Source organism: Mesoplodon bidens (assembly GCF_964165515.1).
Source record: "Mesoplodon bidens genome assembly, chromosome: 2".
NCBI lineage: Eukaryota > Metazoa > Chordata > Mammalia > Artiodactyla > Ziphiidae > Mesoplodon > Mesoplodon bidens.
The window spans coordinates 87,724,343-87,745,151 of record NC_138177.1 but is presented as its reverse complement, the minus strand read 5'-3'; the positions used below and the strand labels follow the sequence as shown (position 1 = coordinate 87,745,151).

General features: G+C 35.7%; 1 protein-coding gene across 3 annotated transcripts in view; it reads left to right on the top strand.

Moving 5' to 3' along the window:
* Nucleotides 1–20,809, top strand: part of RAP1A (RAP1A, member of RAS oncogene family) — a 76,557-nt gene that overhangs the window by 43,177 nt on the left and 12,571 nt on the right. For all 3 annotated transcript variants that reach the window (XM_081225944.1, XM_081225946.1, XM_081225945.1), the window contains exons 2-5: nucleotides 11,178–11,261; nucleotides 14,498–14,566; nucleotides 16,623–16,679; nucleotides 19,610–19,750. In XM_081225944.1, coding sequence (XP_081082070.1) covers nucleotides 11,205–11,261; nucleotides 14,498–14,566; nucleotides 16,623–16,679; nucleotides 19,610–19,750 — 324 coding nt within the window. In that variant the 5' untranslated portion in view covers nucleotides 11,178–11,204. The remainder of the gene's footprint in view (nucleotides 1–11,177; nucleotides 11,262–14,497; nucleotides 14,567–16,622; nucleotides 16,680–19,609; nucleotides 19,751–20,809) is intronic.

Sequence of the window (20,809 nt, the reverse complement as noted above, 5' to 3'; positions counted from 1 at the left end):
CCAAAATTCTCATCTACCGTAAGAGCAATATGTAAAACTAAAAACCAAGAGATAGGAGTATAAATATCTTATTTAGAAGTATGGAGAACACTCAAAGAAAGAGCTAGAAGTTTCAAGTAGGTTAAGGGATATAGTTACTGCTCTTTTTTGTTATAAGCCTTTTCGTAATGCCTGCTAGTAGTACTAATTAGCATATATTACTTTTAGTTTAAGAGAGTGTAAGACCTAAAGCTTTTGAGTAGGAGACAGAATGATTACAGAATTTGAAACTATCATCTGAAAAATGAAATAGGACTGCTTATTGAAAAAGAAGATATGGCGGGTGGAATAACTGTCTTCAAATACTTGAAGGAGCGTAGACTGGAAGAGGAATTCTCTTTTTTCTGTTGGCATCAGAGACAGAGACCCAGTAAGTGGCCACTACAAAGAAACAGCAATGTAAAGAACGTTCTGACAATTAGGTTATCCAGAAATGGAATGGACTGTTTTGTGAGCATAGAATTCAAAGGGTTGGATGACCGTATCTGGAGATATTTTTAGAGTGAATTACCACAAAAGAAACACTTACTATGGTTCAGGCATTCTGTTGTTAAATACTGACTTCAGTATTTAAAACAAGAAAAGACAAAACCAGCTATTCATATAACATGTTATAAGATTTGCTACATGTAAATTAAATATATTATTTTCTAAGTTTGTCGTCATAGTCTTCATAGAATAAGCTTTTATCATTTGTGGTTTGCAAAATTAGGATTTAGGATGATTTCTTTTTATTGGGACTACTGATCTATTTTGTCTTCTTCCTATTATCTCTTCTTTACCTTTCTTTCCTGTTGTTTATTTTTCATATTCTGACTCTGGTTGAGTTGGTCAAGTTTTCTTTGCTCATTTTTCCTCTAGTGATTTTTAAGTTATATGATTTAGTTGTTGACATTGCATTTTTCACATGTTTAGATTTATATTTTTTTAATGTATAGAAAAAGAGAGATTCATTATCTTTATCCTTTTCCCAAGAAGAGAAAACCTTTAACATGCCTTTCTTCCTATCTCCTCCCAAACAAAAAGGTTGAGATAATCAGTTTTATTTCCAGATTTTTGTACATATTTTAGTGATAATTAGATACCTAACTATAATTTTTACTGATTTATTTGCTTGGCATATTTCTTGTTCTTACACCTTTCTGTTTCTTGAATCATTTTCCTTTTTTTGTGTTGGAGTACCAACTCCAGTAATTTTTTTTAACATCTTTATTGGAATATAATTGCTTTACAATGGTGTGTTAGTTTTTGCTGTATCACAAAGTGAATCAGCTATATGTATACATATATCCCCATACCCCCTCCCTCTTGTGTCTCCCTCCCACCCTCCCTAACCCACCCCTCTAGGTGGTCACAGAGCAGAGCTGATCTCCCTGTGCTATGGGGCTGCTTCCCACTAGCTATCTGTTTTACATTTGGTAGTGTATATATGTCCATGTCACTCTCTCACTTCATCCCAGCTTACCCTTCGCCCTCTCCATATCCTCAAGTCCATTCTCTACATCTGCATCTTTATTCCTGTCCTGCCCCTAGGTTCTTCAGAGCCATTTTTTTTTATTCCATATATATGTGTTAGCATATGGTATTTGTTTTTCTCTATCTAGTAATTTTTGTTATGTATTTTTATTATCATTTAGTTCTAATTGTTTACTTTCCATCTTGATTTCTTCTTTGACCCATGTATTATTTAGAATTATGTTGTTTAACTTACACTTTGAGATTATGTAGTTATATTTTTGTATTGGTTCCTAGTTTAACTACAGTATTGTAGTTAGAATGTACGCTTTTATGATTTCAGTCCTTTGAAGTTTGTTGAGACCTGATTTATGGCCCAGCATTGTCTGTTCTAGTAAATAATCTGTGTGCAATTTAGAAAAATGTGTAATTTGCAGTTGTTGGGTGTGGTGTTCTATATATGTCTACTAGAGTAAGTTGATTTGTTATTTGATCAAATCTTTTATATATCCTTACTGATTTTTATCTTCCTTTTCTATCAGATACTGAGTTGTGTTAAAATCTAATCATGATTGTGTATTTGACTAGTTTTTCCTTTAGTTCTGTCAACTTCTGCTGTATGTATTTTGTCTTGTATTTTAATTTTTGCTGTTGAACATTTACTCACGTAATTAGTGATATTTGGATTATCCATTGTTTTCAATTTGTCCATCTGTTCTTTGTTCCTTCCTTTTTTTCCTTTATTCCTTCTGTTTTTAGTTATCAAACCATTCAAAATGTAGTGGCTTAAAACAATAACCTTGTGTTATCGCCCGTAGCTTCTTGAGTATGGAATTAGGGAGTGGCTCAGCTAGGTAGATCTGGCCTAAGGTCTCTCCTCTGGGTGTTGCAGTCAAATGGTGGCTGTCTGGGATCATCTTCTTCATTCACAGGTCTGGGAGGACTCACAGCTGGGGTTCCTCCAGCAACTTTCTCGCATCTCTGTGGTCTCTCCAAAGCGGCAGCTTCAGGGCAGCCTTACAGCCTGGGCCCAAAGGCATGGCTGCAAAGATAAAGGTCCAGGAGGAAATTCTGGCACCCCTTCTAGCTTCAGAAGTCAGACAACACCACTTTTGCTATATTTTATTAAATCTGCCCATATTCAAGGGGAGAGGAATATGTTTTTCTCTAGAAGTTTTTTAGGATGAGATTTATCCTTCTTACCTCTTTCACACTTTCCATCTCCCCATCCTTTTGTTCTGCTCTGTTTGGGTGGGTTCAGTATATTGGTTCACTAACCTGCTTTTTTCAGCTATATCCATTTTTCTCTTCAGCCCATCTACTGAACTTTTTTTTTTTTTTTTTTGCGGTATGCGGGCCTCTCACTGTTGTGGCCTCTCCCGTTGCAGAGCACAAGCTCTGGACACGCAGGCTCAGCGGCCATGGCTCACGGGCCTAGCCAGTCCGCGGCATGTGGGATCTTCCCGGACCGGGGCACGAACCCGTGTCCCTTGCATCAGCAGGCAGACTCTTAACCACTGTGCCACCAGGGAAGCCCTGAACTTTTTTTTGATGCTCATATTTTTATTTTCTAGGTTTCCAAAGTGTCTTTTACGTAGATTTAATAACTTCACAGGTTTCTTTAAGGATATTATATTTATTTTATAGCGTTTTATAGTCCCTCTTAACTCTGTTTTCTTTGGTTTTTGTTCTTCTGTTTGTTGAATTTATTGCCTCTGTCAAGTTGTTTTTCTCAAATCTGTGATTAATTGTCTGCTCTTTTTGAGAATCCCTACTGGCCTCTTCTATTTACAGGAGCTTACCTTCTTTAATTTGGGAAGGGGTAGGAAGTGCTGTTGGGCTGAGTATACCTGGTTTTAGAGTGTGAAGACTAATTTATAAACTTCATTTATAAGTACATTATGTCTGATCACTTTATCCCTATGTATATCCTCTCCCCAAAATACTAATCTTGAGAAGAATAAGAGGAGAAGGTATCAAGGAAGATATTCTCTCAATGAGATAATGTGATTTTATGTTACAAAAACAGTTGATGTTGCATTATGATGTACTATGAGGAACGTTGTTCTTTATTTTAGAAACTTAAGTCTTACCATCATTTCCATATTTATTCACCACCATCCCCACCCATCCCCAACATGTTGTGGTCAGTTGTCACATTTAAAATATTCACAGCTTCAGTAAATATTTAAATATAACCAACAGTATAACTGCTTGTTAAGCTTCAGTGTTCCTTAATGTAAAAAATGTTTTCTCCAGAATTTCTTGTCACAACTAAATTTCCTTTAATGAATTTTGTTTCATAGGTTCAGTTGTGCAGGAGAAACTATTTCGTGTTTTAATTAGTTTAAATATTTAAAAACAGAAACAACAAAGTTGGGGTCTATTTGCATCACAAGGAAATCAAGTTGTTACTTTATGAAATTTAGAGGTAGTTTTGCTGAAGTTCGAAGAGTGAAAAAATGTTATAACTTGGACCATAGTGTTAGGGATTCAAGATTGACTTAAAATGTAAGCATAGTGTAATGTTTATTCTTGTCCTCCTTATTTGTCAGGGAATCTTAACCAGAGTGAGAAATTTTCTGGTGCTGTGTTGGGAGTGCACGGCACAAGAGATTTCCATAAAAAGTCATGGGATTTGCTTGGAAGAACATAGTAGTTTTCTAACTTGGCAGTAATGAGTTATAACTAACTCCCTTTAAAAAGAAAATATTAATCTACGTTATTCCTCATTGGGTATTTGTATGTGTTTTCTTATCTGAGCTATATTATTCTTGTATCTGCATTTGTGCATATGTATATACATTTATAATCCATGGTACTTGTTAGGTGTAAAGAAAATGATTTTCTATGCATACAGTATGTATGAAAAATGACTTTGGAAGTCGACTCTCTTACCCCTCGAGTTGAGGAACAGGGGGCAAATATTTTGTTCTTACAGATTACCCATAATAATTTGGCAATGTCTGAGTGCTTTTCCCCAAATTCTATTGCCCTAGGAGGCAATTTGGGGAGCATAAATAAGCCTTACTATATTAGGATTCCCTCTCGAAAGGTACACATTTTTGGATGAGAGAGGTGATGAATTCACATCTCGTTAAAATGACAGCAATCCCCAGAGTAAGAATCACTGGGAGCCTCGAAAGGGGGTTACGGATATGGGGATCTGTCTGGTTGAAATACATGCTCTTGTGTTTAACAACTTTTTTTTCCCCCATAGAAATGAAAGAATTATTTGATACAGATAGGATTACTAGTATCCAGCACAAACCTCTCCCACGTCACTTTTTCCTCAGGTTTCCTGTCCATCTATGTAGTAAAATGTGGTTGTTTTTCAGCGCTCAGTTCTTAGCTTTCTTCTGTTTTCACTGAATAAATAAATTCTCTTTGGTTGATCTCATCTGCTATGGTTTCAACTACTACCATCTTTTATAACATCAGCTCCTAAGTCGTACCAACCCATTGGTTTCTACTGAGCTTCCAGACTTGGATTTTTAAATATCTATCAGATGTATCTATCAGATATCTACCTGCTTTTGCCATAGGAATCTCACACTTAATTTTTGGCAGAAGGTATTAACTTTCTTTTTAAACCTTCTTTTTATATTTCCGGTCTTAATTGGAGGTATGCCACCAGCCACCTAATTTGCCCAAGGTAGATATCTAAGAGTTATCCTTGGCTGTTCTTCATTCCCCTTAATAATAACCTCTAGTCAGCTACGGAGTCTTGTCAGTTTTACCTTCAGTAAACCACTGCCCCCTCTTCAGCCCTAGTGCTACCATACAGGCCTGTGTCATTTTCCACCTGAGCTATTAGAGTAGCTTCCTAACTATTCTCCCTGCCCCTCTAGTCTCTCTTTCCTTCAGTCTATTTTATATACTGTTATCAGTTATCTTTCCAGAATATATATGTTTATAATTTTTTAAAAAATCATTGTTCCCAATTCATCACACCACCACACCCCCACTCCCCCTGCCACTTTCCCCACCTTGGTATCCATACGTTTGTTCTCTACATCTGTGATGATGAATTGGGAGATTGGGATTGACATATATACACTAATATGTATAAAATAGATAACTAATAAGAACCTGCTATTTAAAAAAATAAAATTCAAATATTAAAAAAAAAGAAAGTAATAAAACTTGACTTTTACAAAAAAAATCATTGTTTACTCCTCATTGCTTACTAGATAAAAAGTAAACTCCTTAATGTGGCAAATGCCTTTGCAAGCATAACCCAGTCTCCATACCTGGCTTCATTTTCCATACCTTATTTTTAAACCCTGTGTTTTACCCATGCTGAGCTATGTGGCATTCCCTAAATCTTCTGTATTTAATAGTTTGGAGTATTTGCTCAAGCTGTTCCTCTGCTTAGCATGCCCTTTCCTACACACCTATAACATTCCTCTTCAGTTTTTCACTTATCTTTTATGTAACTTCCATTGAAGAGCTATCCTGTATTTATTTATAAGTATTTATTTCTTATTGGATGCTATTGTAAATGGTATTTAAAAAATTTTATTGCCAGTTCTTTTCCAGTATATGGAAATACAATTGCTTTTTTTTGTATCAGTCTTTTATCCTGAAGCCACTTATTAGTCTGGTAGTTTTTTTGTATATTCCTTAGAATTTTCTACATACAGGATCATGTCATCTATGAAAAAAGTTTCACTTCTTCCTTTTGCATAGGCTAGAACCTACTATGCATAGCTTAGTACAGTGTTGAACAGAAGCAGTAAGAGTGGTCATATTGGTAGAAGAAAAAGAAAAACCATATAATATCAATAGATGCAGGAAAAGTATTTGAAAAAAATCTAACATCCATTCCTGAGAACCCATATAAACAAAAGCTCTTAAGAGTGTAAAGAAGACCTGAAACCAAAAAGTTTGAGAACAGTCTGACTAGAGTAACCTAAAATGCTAACTGCTTACAATAGGTAGGGATTCATAATTTAAGGTCCCCAGCACTTGTATGGGGGGGGGAAGATACATCTTTATTGATTGATTGATTGATTGATTGGGCTGGCCAAAAAGTTTGTTCAGTGTTTTCCATAAGATGGCTCTAGTAGCACTTAGTTGTCTTTAACTTCATTTGAAACAATTTTGTTAGATTGTATTGTGACAGCTGTCATATCAGCGTGCACTTGAAAAAAAGACATCAAAATTGGTGAATCTTTGTGTAGCCATTTTAATATTGAAGATGGAAGGAAAACAACATTTTTGGCATATTATGCTTTATTATTTGAAGAAAGGTAAAAACGCAACTGAAACGCAAAAAAAGATTTATGCAGTGTATGGAGAAGGTGCTGTTACTGATCAAACGTGTCGAAAGTGGTTTGCGAAGTTTTGTGCTGGAGATTTCTCGCTGGACGATTCTGCACTGTCAGGTAGACCAGTTGAAGTTGATAGCGGTCAAATCAAGACATTAATTGAGAACAATCAATGTTATAACACGTGGGAGATAGCCAACATACTCAAAATATGCAAATCAAGTGTTGAAAATCATTTGCACCAGCTTGGTTATGTTAATCGCTTTGATGTTTGTGTTCCACGTAAGTTGAGTGGAAAAAAACCTTCTTGACAGTATTTATTATCGCATGTGATTCTCTACTTAAACGTAACGAAAACGTTCCGTTATTTAAAACAAATTATGACGAGCCATGAAAAGTGGATACTGTACAATAATGTGGAACAGAAGAGATCATGGGGCAAGTGAAATGAACCACCACCAACCACACCAAGGGCTGGTCTTCATCCAAAGAAGGTGATTTTGTGTATATGGTGGGATTGGAAGGGAGTCCTCTATTATGAGCTCCTTCCGGAAAGCCAGAGGATTAATTCCCACAAGAACTGCTCCCAATTAGATCAAATGAAAGCAGCACTCAACAAAAAGCATCGGAATTAGTCAACAGAAAACGCATAATCTTCCATCAGGATAATGCAAGACCGCATGTTTCTTTGATGACCAGGCAAAAACTGTTACAGCTTAGCTGGGAAGTTATGATTCATCCGCTGTATTCACCAGACATTGCACCTTCAGATTTCCATTTATTTCAGTCTTTACAAAATTCTCTTAATGGAAAAAATTTCAATTCCCTGGAAGACTGTAAAAGGTACCTGGACAGTTCTTTGTTCAAAAAGATAAAAAGTTTTGGGAAGATGGAATTACGAAGTTGCCTGAAAAATGGCAAAAGGTAGTGAAACAAAACGGTGAATACATTCATTGTTCAATAAAGTTCTTGGTGAAAATGAAAAATGTATCTTTTATTTTTACCTAAAAACCGAAGGAACTTTTTGGCCAACCCTATATTTATTGGCCCGGCCACACAGCTTGTGGGATGTGCCCCCTGCATTGGAAGTGCTGAGTCCCAACCACAGGACCGCCAGGGAATTCCCAAGATGCATCTTTTTTACTAACCTCTAAATGAAATTGAGTATTTGTTTCTATTTTGAATGCAGGCAACATACCACAGTGGTAATGTAAGCACCAACTGTGACTTTGTCACCAATAAATGTTACTTCTAACTTTTCTTGTATTTGTTTGTTTCTTGAGGACAACATATAATTAAGTCTTGCTTTTTTATCTTACCTTTGAATTTGAATGTTGGATATTAGAATAGATGATTTACATTTAATGTAATGATGTGGTTGCCTTTTAATTCTATCCTATTTGTTTTGTATTTCTCCCATCTTTTCTTTGTTCTTTTCTGCTCGTTTGTATTTTTCCTGCTATTTTGTGGATGAGTTGATTTTTGTTTTTTTTTAGTATTCCATCTTATCTCAGCTACTGGCTTATTAGCTATGCCTCTTCTCCCCCATACCCCCCCACCCCCAGTTGCTTTAGGATATACACTATGCATCTTTAATGTATAATTATTTACCTTCAAATAACATACTACTCCAGATACAACGTAAGAACCTTGAACATTATACTTCCAGTTCCCTTCCCTTTCTTGTGCTATTATTGTAATATATTTTACTTCTACGTATGTTGTAAACCCTGTGGTACATTGTTATTTTTGCTTTAAGAGGCCAAAAAAGTCTTGTAGATTTACTCTCACCATTTCTGGTACTTTTTATTTCTTTAGTAATGTCATTTCTTTTTCTTTTTTTAAATTATTTATTTATTTATTTATTTTTGGCTGCATTGGGTGTTTGTTGCTGTGCACAGGCTTTCTCTAGTTGTGGCACATGGGGGCTACTCTTCGTTGTGTACTGACTTCTCATTGTGGTGGCTTCTCTTGTTGTGGAGCACGGGCTCTAGGCACATGGGCTTCAGTAGTTATGGCACGCAGGCTCAGTAGTTGTGGTGCATGGGCTTAGTTGCTCCGCGGCATGTGGGATCTTCCCGGACCAGGGCTCAAACCCATGTCCCCTGCATAGGCAGGTAGATTCTTAACCACTGTGCCACCAGGGAAGCCCCAATTGTCATTTCTTTATGTAGATCCACACTTCCATCTGTTATCATTTTCTTCCACCTGAAGAATTTTTTTTGCTTTTTTTAAGTGCAGGCTGGTGAACTTTTTTCTTCCCCCAGCTTTTCTTTCTTTTTTTGGATCTGAAAAAAAAAATTATTTCACTTTCATTTTTGAAGGATACATTAATTGTATTTAGCATTCTAGGTTGACCATATTTTTCTTTAAGCATTTGGAAGATGTATTTGCTTCTGTCTTGCATAGCTTCTCGAGAAAGTCTATATATTTTCTTAACTTTGTTTCTCTGTAGCTAAACTTTTTCCTTTGGCTTCTTGTAAGATTTTCTCTCTTTGACAGTTTTTCAGGAATTTGATTATTGTGCCTTGTGCTTTTCTTTCTATTTATACTAAGGAGAGGGCTCATTGAGTTTCTTGGATCTATGGATTTATAGTTTTTATCAAATTTTGAAAGTATTTTATTATTTATTTTATTATTCAACCCCCCCACCCCACTCCAGTTACACACATATACTTGATAGCTGTGGTTTTCCTCTTCTTTCTTCTTTTATTTTTCTTCTTTTCTTTTCTCTCTCCCTCTCCTTCCATCTCCCCACTCTTTACCCTCCTCACCAACTTTTTTCTATCTTCATCTCAGTTCCTCTGAAATTTCCTTCTGCAGTATTTAATATAATGTTAATCCCATCTGGTTATATTTCCATTTCAGATACTGTTTTTGAACACTAGAAGTTCATTTTGGTTCTTTTATGTCTATTGTTTCTCTCCTCATATTTTCCTTAAATCCTTGAGCATATTTATCAAAGCAGTTTTAGAGTCCTCATTGGCTAATTCCATTATCTCACTTCTGGGTCTGTTTCAGTTGACTCATTCCACCCTAGTTTCAGGTCATATTTTCTTTCTTTCTTATGTGTCTATTAATTTTTATTGGATGCTGTGGACATTGAAAATTTTATATTGTTGAATGGTGGAATTTTTTTTTCTTTAAAAAAATCTTGGACTTGTTCTGACAGGCAGTTGTTATCTATGGATTGACTCAATCCTTTTGAGGCTTATTTTTAAGCCTTTTTAGGAAGCATGTAGAGTATTTTTTATTCCAGGGCTTGTTTACTCCTGTACTAAGTATGAATATTCTGGGGTTTCAAGTGAATTGCCTATTTTTCAACAAGGAAGACTCTTCTGGTCAGAATGTCAGTATTTCCCAGCACTCTGGGAATTGCTCAGCTTACAGATTACTATTTATTCTTTGCCTTACCTCATGGAGTTTCATCCTGCATGCCTGGCTTAGTGTTTGGCCGCAGACTCAGGTGGACCCCTGTGCAGATTTCTGGAGTTTTCTGTGCATAACTCCCACTTCTCTGGTAACTTCTCTGCTTGAGTTTTTTCTCCCTGCATCACAATCTGAAAAGTACCTCTAGGCAGAAAGCCAGGGCAGGTGTAGATCTCACTTCATTTCCTTCCTATCTCTCAGAGATCACAGTGCTATACTGCTTATTGTCCAATGATGTCTTGCAAACAGTTGTTTCATATATTTTGTTTGGTGTTTTAGCTGTTTATTGTGGGATGGAAAGTTCATTCCTATTTACACCATCATGGTCATTGGAAATTCTTTTGTATCTTTTTAAGATAATCATGGAGATAAAAAATAAAGTTTTTATTTCTTCCCCACCCCGTCCCAGCAATTTCGGCCTTATGAAATAAGTCAGCAGTACCTACCTACAGAGTTTTAACAATTTCATCTACATTTTCCCATTTGTATCATAATAATATTTGAGGTAACAGTTTACGTGGTTCACCAATAATACAGTAATGAACAAAACAGTATAGAATTATATATGATATTTTAAGCAGATAAAATAGCATTTTCATTATATTCAAGCTTATGAGTGAACTTTTCAAAAAGTATGTAAGTTTAAGTGATAGCTTCGTAAAGAGTCGGGCTCGTGATTGTAGCTATAACTACTAGTTTTAATCATCTTATTTTCTGATCAAATACGAAGTAACATGTACAGGCTAATGATTGATGACTAGTCAAAGATAATCTGTAATGAATTAAAATGCCTGGCAGTGGTCCTATAAATTTATATTAAAATATTCATGGTTTTGTTGTATAGCCTCTGTCTTCCTCTTGATAGTTTTAAGGGAAAAAACAAACAAAAAACAAAATGTCATGTTATTTCAGGTAACAGTGGTACATTCTTAGGCTATTCTTAGCATGCTTATTAATCTTTGATTTTTTTTTCCCCCCCAGATTGTCAGTATTTAAAAAGACCACATCATGCGTGAGTACAAGCTAGTGGTCCTTGGTTCAGGAGGCGTGGGGAAGTCTGCTCTGGTAAGTTAGCCACCTAACTATAATTAATTAATATAATACAAGAAGAACGGTGATATTTTCTTGCTTTACAACTTCTAGTCAATCAAGAGAAAAGGTGGCAGTATGTTTTATATGCCTAATATCTGGCCTACCAGGGTGCAAGGACTCATTCAGTAACCATGGATGTGTAGTTTTATAATGGTGGCTCATTCATTCTTTCATTTATCAAATATTTATTGGCTACCTATTTTATGTTAAGCACTCGTGTTTGTGATTCAAAAAGGAATAAAATTGTTTTCATTGTTAAGGAGCTTACATTCTAGTATGGGAGACTGATTATTACAAGTACCAGTGGAGTAAGTCCTACCCTACCCCCATCCCAGACTTAAGTGGAATAAAGGTCATTTTTTTGTACACATGCTGTATTTATTTAGTAAGTGTTCATTGAGCTTCTATAACGTCAGACTCTAAAGTTACAACAGTCACAGTCTCCGTCACAGAGCTTACATTATAGTGGAGGAGATGTAATAGATACACAATTAATCAAAGAACTACTTGATTATAATTGTGAGAGAGATACTTTGAAAGAAACGTGTATATTGTTAAGAGACCCCTATGACAAGGGAACCTAAATTAGCATTTGAACAACTGAGAAGGGTCACAGTTGCTGGGATAAGAGTGAACCGGGAAGAAAGTAGAGGGAAATGAGGTGAGAGATAAGCAGGGGCCAGATCATGACTTGAAGACCATGTAAGAACTTGGAATTTATTCCTAATGACAATGAGAAGCTGTTGAAGGTAGGGTTTTTGGAGGGCGGTGGTGGTGACAGATTTGGATATATGTTTTAAAGAGAGCACTTTGTTCTATAAAGAGTAATTTAGAAGACAGGCAGAGAAGATGTGGGAAACAAGTTGGGAGTTAATGCAATACACCACATTATTGTTTGTGGAAGCTTATATTAGCAGTGAAGAAGAGAAAAGTAGATGTTTTGAGAGTTAAATAGGAGATAGAATTGACAATTAACTTAGTGCTAGATTGATATGGGGTCTAGGAGAGAAGGAGCTGTCGAGGGTGACTCCCAAATTTCACAGTCGAGCTACTGGTTTTATGAATGGACCGTTAAAGAAGTAGAAGGAAAGCACTGGAGAATGAGCAGATTTGAGAGTGAAAATCAAGAGTCATGTCAAATGTCATGTGCTTGTGAGATGTTTGAGTAAATACATCAAATAAACATCAGATCCTCAAGACAATAGCTTAAAAGAGAGACTTGTGTTATGATTTGGGTTGCCATGAATATATCTATGGTATTTATTTCATGGGAATTACATTACTGTTAGGAGTGTAATTTAGTACCTCTGTGGTGAATGTTTGCGAGTATCTGTTATTTTATTATTATTATTTTTTAATTTTTTAACATCTTTATTAAAGTATAATTGCTTTACAATGGTGTGTCAGTTTCTGCTTTATAACAAAGTGAATCAGTTATACATATACATATGTCCCCATATCTCTTCCCTCTTGGTATCCGTTATTTTAAATGCATGTAACTTTCAATTCAGCAAGTCCCTTTCTGGAAATGTATCCCACACATAAGTTCACATATACAAAATGACATGGTCAAGGATGTCTATTACAACATTCTTTACAGTGGCAAGAGTTTGGAAACAACCTAAATGTCTACCAGTAGGGGCTAAATAAGTTTTGAATACGTATTTTGAGTAGAATACTATAAACCATTAAAAAGAATGCAGCAGCTGTGTATATACTGATAATTAATGATATCTAAGCTGTATTACTTAGGAGGAAAAAGATACCAAGCAGTGTAGAGTACCATATGTGTTTTATAAGAAAGGAAGAATGAGGGGGGAGATATTATAAAAGAACAGAGGCTATTTTTGCAAGGTTCAATAAGCTACAGATAACATATCAATTACTTCCTTGGGAGTGGAATTGGAAAAGGTGGTAAATAGAATTAGTTACCATTACATATGTTTTTGTGTCTTTTGCATTTTGTCCTATGTCCATGAATTACCTTTTTAAAATAAATTAATTTAAAATCCATAGGAATTAACGAGAGACTAGGGAGAGACTAGAGAGAGAAGAGACCTCAGGACTGGGCTCTGAGTACCTCTCAACCTTTAAAGAGTAGGTAGGATTGGAGGATCCAGCATAGAAGAATGTATCTTGTACTTGAATGTAAATAATGTACCTTTACTTGACTGCTCAGAAGTCATAGCATAGTAGCTGGATGTGGTAAAAGCAGCTACAGTAAGGTGATGATGCCATAACCATCCTGGGGTGGGTTGAAGAGTAAATGAGAGCTGTGGAAATGGAACCACCATTATAGATAGTTGAAGAAGTTTACTATATTCAAATTAATCTATTTAATTCAAGCTAAAATAGTGTATAAAATATTCCTCTGGCTAATTGAAGTGTGAATGACCTCAGTCCACATTCTTACCCTTGCTTTTAGGCAGTGATGTACCAGACCCCGTTCTAAAGCTATCTAGGAAATATTTCACAACCATCTTCTGTACTTCCTTTCATTTACTGAATGGTAAAATACCTAGTTTCCCATCTTTGCTTGTAGAAATTTTAGAGATAAAAGTAGATTATGTGAAAAAGATGAGTAGGTAATGTTTTCCTATGCAAAGAGTAAGGCTTTGGAATCAGGAAGACATATGTTTGAATCTCAGCTGGCAAATCAGAAAAATAACTACTTCTGGGGTGAATATGAAATTTGAATGTCATTATAAATTTAATAAACTCAATAAATTTTAATTCCCTCTTCTGTTTTCCCCCACAATTAGAAAGACTGTTTCAAGACTTTTTAAAATTTACAACCATTTGTCTCTCTCCTTTGAGGGTATGAGATAAAACTTGCTATAGATACATAGAGGGGTAATAGGAGTTTAAATACTGATAAATTTTCACATTTTAGTAAATTAGAATCCATGTCCTTATTTGTATCTTCGTTGTATTTTAAAACTTAATACAGTCATTATTTTAACAGTGTAGTGTCAGCAGCAGCATTGCTGACAGTTTTTAACATGACCACCTCCTTTCATAAGTGTACTCTTAATTATGAATGTATCCTTATATTGAAAAATAATGACACTTCACATTTGCATGTTTACACAGAGTTTTCATATAATTACATTTAACCGTTACCACTTTGCGAAGTTAAGTAACATTTAAGAGGGGCTGATTTTTCTTTTAAGTCCTTAACTTTTGTCTGCTTTTTTTTAAATTTCTAGACAGTTCAATTTGTTCAGGGAATTTTTGTTGAAAAATATGACCCAACGATAGAAGATTCCTACAGAAAGGTAAAATATGAAACTTGCATACACATGCTTACAAGTAGTTTCTTATGACTTTAAAACTTGATCCATGGAATTGCTTTTTTGAAAATAGTTTTGAGAAATGATACAGATGTTCTGTATTTGTTTTTAAAAGTTTCACCAAGACAAAATACTTTTCGTAGAACACTGCTTATTAGCTATAGAAAGCTCCATGTTCTGTTACTGATTAGTAATCTGTTCTTTAATGTACACATTTTCCTTGTGGGAATTCTTTTAATGTAGAAGAATTGCATATAAATAGGTATATTTTTGATTACTCTTTTTGTGAACTAAAATTAAGAACACTTTATGCTTGAAGTTATATAGTAACTGAAAGTTATTTTTGTTTAGTTGCATAATAACTTAAAAATATTTCTCCTTTAAACTGTAAAAAGTTAAAGAGCTGGATTCTGTATAATACTCTAAGGGTGGATACATGACATTGTACATTTGTCCCAACCCATAGAAAGTGTAACATGAAGAGTAAAACTGCTAACTGTGGACTTTGCATGATAATGATGTGTTAATACAGGAAGGTTCATTGATTCTAACAAATGTACCGCTCTGATGCAGGATGCTGATAGTGGGGGGAGGCTAGCAGGGAGCAGGAAAAGGGTGTATGGGAACTCTGTACTTTCTGCTCAGTGTTGCTGTGAACCAAAAGCTGCTTTCCAAAAAGTAAAGCTTATTTAAAAGGAAAAAAAATTTAATAGTTGGTCTTGACAAAAAATACTCTTTTATTTAACTATAAGACTAGCTAGAATTGTGGAGAATTTTCATGATTTTATTTCCCAAGTATGTTATGGGGGGGAAGAGACAGTGTTGTAAGAAGGCCTAGTAACCAACGATATACCCCACTGCCCCCCAAAAAGATTGACCTGCTTTTCAACAAATAAGGAAGGATTGCTTTGGTAGATGTTTTAAAATTTACCTTTAAATAGTGCTATAACTTTTGCTGAATTAAGTTCATCAAGCCTACTGGCAGAGCAGTTTCGTTATCTGTAAATTGGAAACAAAACTGTGATATATATTGAGAAACTACAGACCTAATTCATTGTTCATTGAACATGCCCATTCACAGATTGTGCAGGTTATTATCACATTTGTCCCATAAGTGGTAGACAGTGAGTTTGTACATCCACCTGTAGTGCTCCTCATCAATTCCTGATCTGGCAGAGAAGCAGAGTTTAAAATAGTCCTTAGGTTAATATGTTTATTTTTAGAAGACCATGGTGCATTACTGAAATTTCCCCCAAATAAGCTGCTGGTTAAAGCTTTAACTACAAACGGAGATCTGTACTTTGAGTGTTGAAGCACTTTTCTTAATCCCTTCTTTATTAAAAATTTTCCTCACAGCTAATAGTTGATACTTTCTTTAGGACAACCTTCTCTTCTATAAAGCCCTGGGAAAGTAGAATTCAGTATATGAAATTTCACCTTATACACACAGCTTTTCCAAAGAAGTACCTTTTTTTAAAGTCTTGAGAACTATATAGGTTCAGTGTTATTGTGTTCCCTTTATCTCTTAAAAATTTCCTTTGTATTAAATTTGGGGCATATTTTAGTAAAACTTTGACAACTTGAATCTGGTAAATTGGCAAAGTTTTCTTTACCCCCAGATATTGGCTGTGTTTTGAGCTGCTTTTGTGCTTTGTTTTGAAGATAATATAAATATACATACTTCATACATTTTTCTTTCCCTGTTAGAACTATACCTGTTTGTTGCAGTTTTTCTTAAATTGCAGAATATGACCATTGGCTTCTAGTAATAACAAAAATCATTACTCAGAGTTCATAATGGTCAGAAAAATACCTAAACTCAGGATTAACAGTCCTAGCTTCTGTATTATTAATAGAATGTGTTTGAGACCTCCTGTTCTTTACTGTAGTACCAAGTTGGTCTCCACCAATACAGCAAACTGCTAGAGAAAGGTGTTATAGTTGTAAATAAGGACTTTGAGTGAAGAGGTGGGAGGAAAACAGACTGACATTTTGATGTTACTTTTTCATCCCCCTCCACCCCCCGCCCGGACCCTAACAGCAAGTTGAAGTAGACTGCCAACAGTGTATGCTCGAAATCCTGGATACAGCAGGAACAGTAAGGATGTTTTCTCTTTTTTTTGGCCGGGGGGGGGGGACAGATTTTCATTTGTGAACAGTATTTGGTCACCTGAATGATTTCTGTGAGTAAAAGCATTTGTTCTGATTAAGAACGCTAAGTCTCTAAATGTAGGGCTTCTTAAATTTTCTTATGTGCGTGAAACTATCTATGATGTACTTAATGCCCACATATCACTATTAAATTGTATGTTGCATTCACCTACAGAATCTGTGTGTTGAGTTTCTTTTCCCTGTATTGAGGTAAGGATTATGCTCTTAGTGCTTTAAACGAACAAACAAAAGGAAAGTATTTTAAATACAGAATTTTAGTTAAAATAGGTATTTCTCTGGGTTTACATAAGACTAACTCTTGACACCATGGTCATTCATTTATTAAAAAACTTTTTTGCTTTTTATTAGCATTTTAACATCTCAAGGGACTGGTGACAGATACGTGTATTCTGACAAAAATCTTTAGGATTATTTTGAGCCTCATTTTTCACATGCTCAAATGAGTATAATGACGTTTAGTACATTATAGAGTACTTATAATGATCAAATGAGATAGTGATTATAAATCACTTGGCACAAAATGTCTTTTATATAGTATGAGCTCTGTGTATTTGATTTTATTTTCATTGTCTTCATTTGTCATCACCTTTTTAATTGTTTAATTAATTAATGATGGTTTTATTCTGTCACAATGATACTACCACAAAAAATGCACACATTGAATGATTTTCTTTCTTTTTTTTCCTCCATATACATAGACTTTACCTATTAGACAATTCCTAGCTTTAAAATGGATGGTTTTTTTCTTTTTTTTTTTGCGGTACACGGGCCTCTCACTGTTGTGGCCTCTCCTGTTGCGGAGCACAGGCTCCGGACGTGCAGGCTCAGCGGCCATGGCTCACAGGCCCAGCCACTCCACGGCATGTGGGATCTCCCCGGACCCGGGCACGAACCCTCATCCCCTGCATCGGCAGGCGGACTCTCAATCACTGCATCACCAGGGAAGCCCTGGATGGTATTCTTAAATGTTTTAAGTTGTTTTAAAATTCAGCACAAATATTCCCACTATAATTTTATAAATGGTGAGAAAGCTTCAGATCAAAAAAACTTAAGCAGACTGGAGCAATTAGAGTACGAATTATACCATATTTTTCTACTCTTTTGTGGGAAAATGGATCTTGATTCCAATAGGAAACTTTGGATCATTGGAACTCCTTCTTTCTTATATCAGCTGAATTGAGATCTCCCTGTCTTGCCACTTCGCCCAACCCCCAAATTTCCTAGCTTCTGAATCAGCAATGATTCTCCTTTGTTCCCAAAGACCCCAACAGTTAGAAAAAGAAAGTACTTTCTATTTCTTCCTTTCACAACCTCCACAAGTGTAAGGGCATTGTTTCTTCCTCCTCTTGTCCAAATTAAGAAAAGTTTCCCCTTCTGCAGAGATCTTCCGCTTGTGCTCTCAAATATCTTGTATTTTTACCATCCTAGCACTCAGCATGCTGTGTTGTAATTTTCTGTTTACTTCTCTGTCCCCAGTGCCTTGCATAACGTTTGGAAAGTAGTCGATGCTTTTTGATCTTGTTCTAGATCACTCCTTACTCCTTGAGGATTTTTGCTTACTTTCTCCAACACTGCTTTAGTCCAAATTCTTGGTGATTTTAGTATCCAAATAGAATCTTTACGGGTAATATAGATGATCCAGTAGCTTGGCCTCTCAGTTCCTTGACCTCCACCCTGCTTCAGCCATTCATGCCCGTGGTCTTTACCCTAGACTATATGATTACCAGTAACATAATACCATCTTAAATCTCATTTTCAAGTGTCCTACTCTCTACTAACCATCTCTTGTTTCTCCATCTCACTTCCTTTCATACCCTTCAACCTGACTATAATCTGCAGTCTGTTAAATCTAACATCTTTGATTATCCATCATATCCTCAACCCCCTCTTTACACAGCTTCAAGTCCATGGTCATTCATAGTCAATCCCTTGGATATATCCTCAACTTCCTTGATTTTTCAGCAACTTTTGACTCAGTAGATCATTATCCTTATCTGTAAAAATTTTATTCATTTGACTTCTAGGAAACAACACTTGCTTGGTTTTCTCCCTGTATGATTCATTACTCCTAAGTCTCCTTTCCTGATTTGTCTTCATTTCCCCAACCTCTTAGTGTTGGAGGGCCTTAGGGTTCAGTACTTGAACTTCTCTTTTCCAAAAACACTACCTTGGACATCATCTTTTGTAGCACCAAAATAATTAAAATCTGTATATAAAAAGGAACTATATGCAGTTTTTCTAAATCACACAGAAACAATTAAAGTGGTTAAGATTTGCCTTCTAATTCTGTAGTTGTTTCTAGTCATGTACGTAGGGGACAGGAACATTCATCTCAAATTTTCCAGAAACCGTGTGTCACGTCTTATGTTTCCTGTCATGATAACATGTAATAAAGAATTCAGGGCTTCCCTGGTGGCGCAGTAGTTAAGAATCTGCCTGCCAATTCAGGGGACACAGGTTTGAGCCCTGGTCCGGGAAGATCCCACATGCCGTGGAGCAGCTAAGCCCGTGTGCTACAACTACTGAGCCTGCTCTATAGAGCCCGCGAGCCACAACTACTGAGCCTGCGTGCTGCAACTACTGAGGCCTGTGTGCCTAGAGCCCATGCTCTGCAACAAGAGAAGCCACCGCAATGAGAAGCCCGTGCACGGCAACGAAGAGCAGCCCCCACTTGCAACTAAAGAAAGCCCGCGTGCAGCAACGAAGACCCAATGCAGCCCAAAAAAAAAAATACATACATACATACATACATTAAAAAAGAAAAAATTCAGAAGCTCACTTGTGATTATTCTGATTTAAATTGTTTCAATATACATTTAAGAAGTCATATTTATAATTGTATATTTTTTATTATAGGAGCAATTTACAGCGATGAGGGATTTGTATATGAAGAATGGCCAAGGGTTTGCACTAGTATATTCTATTACAGCTCAGTCCACGTTTAATGACTTACAAGACCTGAGGGAACAGATTTTACGGGTTAAGGACACAGAAGATGTAAGTATTTCTCTCTATATATAGCATACTGCCATCTCTCTGTGGCCAAATAAAAAGTGTCCATTTTCTCTATCAGTAGAGGATTTAGAGGGTATTTACCATGTGCCTAAGAGCCCTGGTGACCAAAAACATTTTTAAGCTTTCTAAATTTACCTACAGATAATATGCTGAGATGGTTAGAAAAGAAGGACACATATGTAAAGTTCTTCTTTCTCTACTGCACTTATGACCTACATGGTGCTATGTGGGTCATAAGTGCAGTGGAGAAAGAAGAATCAAAGAGTACTTGGTAGAAGAAGGGGGACTCCAGTTGGGCTTGGAAAGTTGGTAGTTATGTCAGAAACTGTTCAGAGAACATTATTAAGAACCATAATGCTGTGTTCCTATTTCTAAAATTCTGTTGGTACAGTTTTTACTTAGTTTTTTCCTTTGAATTATGTTAAAGGTTTTAATTAACTTGCATTTTTATATTTTTTAATTTTGTTTTTGTTTTAGAATTCTTTTTTAACGTTAATTTTTTATTGTGGTAAAATATACTGTTTTAGAATTCTTGTCTTATTTGATGAATAGCATCATTGTTGTTGTGCCTTTTTGCAAAGATTAAATGTATATTTTACGTTTGTCTCAGTTTTGAGCTACAGAAAGTTCCTTTTCAAAAGTTGTATAAATCAGGATATAAAATTTCATTTGTACCTTCTTCTCTGTTTTTGTGTGTTCTCTCTCATTATTAATGGGAACATAGGCACCTGCTTAGGACCTCAACTTTGGGTAACACTGTAGGCGGGAGGAATTTGCACCATATGACTTATGACCAACCATAACCTAATGAATAGTTCTCTTTCTTCCCATGACTAATTCATCTAAGAGAGTTCTCTTTTCATAGGCAATTACATGCAAATCACTGAACTCTGGTAATGTTAATCTCTTTATCCCATGTAATAAACTAAAGATTGAGTTGTAGATGAAGACATAGCTACTCAGTGGCTGTATTTTTATTCTTACTTCTCTTTAATATCCCGCCTAAGCTAGCCTTCAGATTTAGATATCAGTTGTAGAAGT